Source organism: Acanthisitta chloris, unplaced genomic scaffold, assembly GCF_000695815.1.
Source record: "Acanthisitta chloris isolate BGI_N310 unplaced genomic scaffold, ASM69581v1 scaffold12652, whole genome shotgun sequence".
Taxonomy (NCBI): Eukaryota; Metazoa; Chordata; class Aves; order Passeriformes; family Acanthisittidae; genus Acanthisitta; species Acanthisitta chloris.
In genome coordinates this window covers 89,676-93,400 of record NW_008660026.1, presented here as the reverse complement: position 1 = coordinate 93,400, position 3,725 = coordinate 89,676, and the positions used below count along the sequence as shown (strand labels likewise).

General features: G+C 47.1%; 1 protein-coding gene across 1 annotated transcript in view; it reads left to right on the top strand.

Annotated features, from left to right (window-relative positions):
* Positions 1–1,707, top strand: part of LOC103797446 (5-hydroxytryptamine receptor 5A-like) — a 2,037-nt gene extending 330 nt beyond the window's left edge. Inside the window, 2 exon segments of the mRNA XM_009069664.1 lie at positions 1–397; positions 1,375–1,707. The exon segment at positions 1–397 is cut by the window's left edge and continues 27 nt beyond it. Of these exon segments, the coding sequence (XP_009067912.1) occupies positions 1–397; positions 1,375–1,707 (730 nt within the window).
* Positions 1,708–3,725: the final 2,018 nt, after the last annotated feature.

Here is a 3,725-nt window from a genome sequence, read left to right as displayed (position 1 = left end):
GTGGATCTCCTTCGACGTGCTGTGCTGCACTGCCAGCATCTGGAACGTCACGGCCATCGCTCTCGACCGCTACTGGTCCATCACCCGCCACCTGGAGTACACGCTGCGCACCCGGCGCCGCATCTCCAACATCATGATTGCCCTCACCTGGGCGCTCTCCGCCTTCATCTCTTTGGCCCCACTGCTCTTTGGCTGGGGAGAGACTTACTCAGAGGACAGCGAAGAGTGCCAAGTCAGCCAGGAGCCTTCCTACACCATCTTCTCCACCTTTGGGGCCTTCTACTTGCCCCTCTGCGTGGTGCTCTTTGTGTACTGGAAGATCTACAAGGCTGCCAGGTTTCGAATTGGATCTCGGAAGAACAACTCCATCACTCCCATTACACCAGAAGCCCTGGAGGTAGGTCAGCTCGGTTCTGTTTTGCTTGGGTCAAGCACTGGCAGTAGCCAAGCCCTGCAGAAGTGGGGGGAACAGAGCTAAAGCATGCAAACAGCATCCCATCAAAGCCTTGTGAATCCTGGAGGCTTCCAAGGGAAAGTTGACTGCAAAGCTTGCAAGACCAGTCCCTTGACTCCTTCCAAGTCCCCAGCTGCAAGCACACAAGTTGTAGCTAAAGCAGCTTTGGGCTAGATTGTGAGCCTGAGCTCCACGTGGGCAAGAGGTGACTCACAGATGTCTTCCTGTGGAATATCGTGGGCAAGAGGTGACTCACAGATGTCCTCCCGTGGAATACTGAATCAGCGCTCACCAGCATGAGTAAGGGGTCACTGTCCCCCCCATGGGGAGATGAGGTGGGGTCCTGTCTCCACTGGGCATGATAACCTGGCAGGCAGCTGTGGCTTTGAGAAGGCTGTGAATTTACCCAGACAGAAGATACACATGCAGAACATCCTTGTAAATCCTTCCTAATCGTGGCTGCATTGTGTCAGTTCATCCCGGGCACAGTGACTGAGCACTGTAAAGACTTCTTGCCGGGGGAAGGAAATGTGTGCTCATTTTCTTGCCTCTCTTACCAGGGACTCTTAAATTCAATGGGTTCAGAGAAAGCAAGGAGACTTTTGTGCATGGCATGTGGGTGTGTGCTTGTTCTGCCAATGGGATTGGAAGTGGGGAAATAGTCTTATTGTGATGCTGTGTGAGCAATCCCATGTACCCATAGACCACTACTTTATCTAGTTTCTCACCTCACTTGAAAATAGTCTCCATTGCCCAGAAGAGGATGGTAGAGCCACTCTCCCCTCAATTAGGGTGTGACGTAGATGGCCTGCGTTTCCCTAGGAGCCCTGGCCATTGCTTGCATTGTTTGTCTCTGTACCTGCTGTGTGGGATCAGCTGACTGAGGCACATATGGTGCAACTTGTGTTTGTGTTTGGCAGGTAAAAGAAGCTGCCCAGCAGCCACAGATGGTCTTCACTGTCCGTCATGCCACTGTTACATTCCAGACAGACGGAGACACGTGGAGAGAGCAGAAGGAAAAGAAAGCTGCTCTCATGGTGGGCATTCTTATCGGGGTCTTCGTACTCTGCTGGATCCCCTTCTTCATCACAGAGCTCATCAACCCACTCTGCTCATGTGACATCCCTCCCATTTGGAAGAGCATTTTTCTATGGCTAGGCTATTCAAATTCCTTTTTTAATCCACTCATCTACACTGCTTTCAACAAAAACTACAACAATGCCTTCAGGAACCTATTCTTTAGACAGCAGTAAGATGAAAAAGCTTTCCTGATGCCCCACGAAGTTGACTTCAAGCCTTGATGGTTCCTACCAAATTCCTGAGGAAGTTCAAAGCCACAGATACTGAGGCGATGCTAAAACCTCATCCCCATGGGTCATATGTCCCAGCAACGGTCCCAGTTCCTAGGCAGACTCTCCATTCCAGCCTCTTAAGTCAGTTGCTATTTTTCCTGCAAGTGGCATGTAAGAGTTTCTCTGGCCAGCAGCACAGCATCCTTCCTCCAGTGCCCCACTGAGTTCCTCCCACCTCCCAGTGATGCTTGGTTTGGTGGCAGCAATGGTGCAGAGGAGTCTGCTGGCAAAGAGTCATATCTGAAACGCTGGTTTGGCCACTGCTGGTCTCTCACAGCATGAATCAACTTTGTCCCATGTGCAAAGCTCCTCCAAAAAGGAGGTTTTGTGATTACATATGAAACTGCATATATGGCTTGGCTGAAAACATGGTTTGTCATGTCTTTCGTAAAGCTGAAAACATGGTTTGTCATGTCTTTCACTAGTAAAGACTGCTAAGTGGTTGTATTTGGGGAATAGTTTTTGGACTGCTAAGTGTTTGTATTTGGGGAATAAAACCCTTGCTAAGGGTTAAGGGCAGACTTCTAGTACCAAGCCTTTTCTCACATACTTTATGAACAGCAAATTGTGCTATTTGCTGTTGGATTCTGTGCAGCAAGTCGTTTTGAAAAAAATACTTATTGTGAAAGCTTAATGCATGGTGCCCCTGGAATGAGAGAGAATGCATGGGAAACTTGCCTTTCGTTCCCTGACTGCTGTGACTGAGCATCTGCCTCAGACCTTTATATTCAGAAATACCAGCTGTAAATGTTAATCTTTGTGCCCGTGTTTCCCATTCTAAACCATAAATGCATTTTGAGCAGGGCAGGTTTCCTGTAGTTTCAGGGGATGCAAGGAGTGTATTTCAAGTTGCGTGTCAATGTGGAGCTGTGCTTTACTATTTCTGAGTGCAATCCACATCTTCTTGAAAGCAAAGCAAAGACCCTACTTTGTTTCCATGAGCACTAGGCTGCAGGCAAAGGGCAGTTAATGACCAGCTATGCTTCTTTCTGGAAGCGTAATCAAACTCTGGAAGTTCTCTTCTGCAAGGACCAGACTGGAATATTTCTTGGTTTGCCCACCTACCCTTCTCTTCCTCCCCCACCTAAGGCTCCATCCTACCTGACTGTTATTGCTCTGTCGCCTCCTTGCCTTTCCACATTGCCAACATAATTATAGTGGTCGGCATTTCACTCCTAGAATTTGAGTTGCACACTTTGTACTGCACCACTGGAAGACTGACAGGCCTGCAGATAAAGGAAAGCAGTAGTTTTAACTATGGGTTCTTATGGGGCAGCCACCGAAATCAAACCAGAACTTATATGGTGGAGAAAAAGACAAGATGGAAATCAGAATGACATGATTTCATGTCAGATATCTCCAGAAGAAGAGATAAAAGGGAAAATTGTCAATAAGTCATGGGAAAGCTCCCTGGGGGTGGCTAGGATTAGTTCCTATCTTTAGCAGATCACAAGACATCAGATGTTAAAATTGTCACTGGTCCTTTAAACCAGTCAAAAATCCTGGCAGAGTTGGTAATAAAAGGCCTTTCTCGTTTCCTATCTTGGGACAGGTGAAAATGGAAGCAAAGCTCAAGGTACTATTAAGTGTTGCAGCTCTTTCAGGACCAGTTAGGCAAACATTCATCAGGACTGACATTGATATAGCTGATCCTGCCTTGCGGCAAGGGGAGAAATAGGATGGCCCTTGAGATCTTTTTCAAGACTATTTTATAAAAGTCTGTTAGAATATTAGGTATAACCCTGCCCTCATTGAAAGCAATGGACAAATTTTCAGTGATTTAAAGTGAATCAGAGTTTTATCTAGCATGTCTTGTCTTGTAAAAGCATAGTTTTAATGTTAATTAATTCAAGGAGAAGATGGGTGGGATGGGAGCCATCTCCTAATTCCCCTGAAAAGGGCTCTGACCTGCACTAACC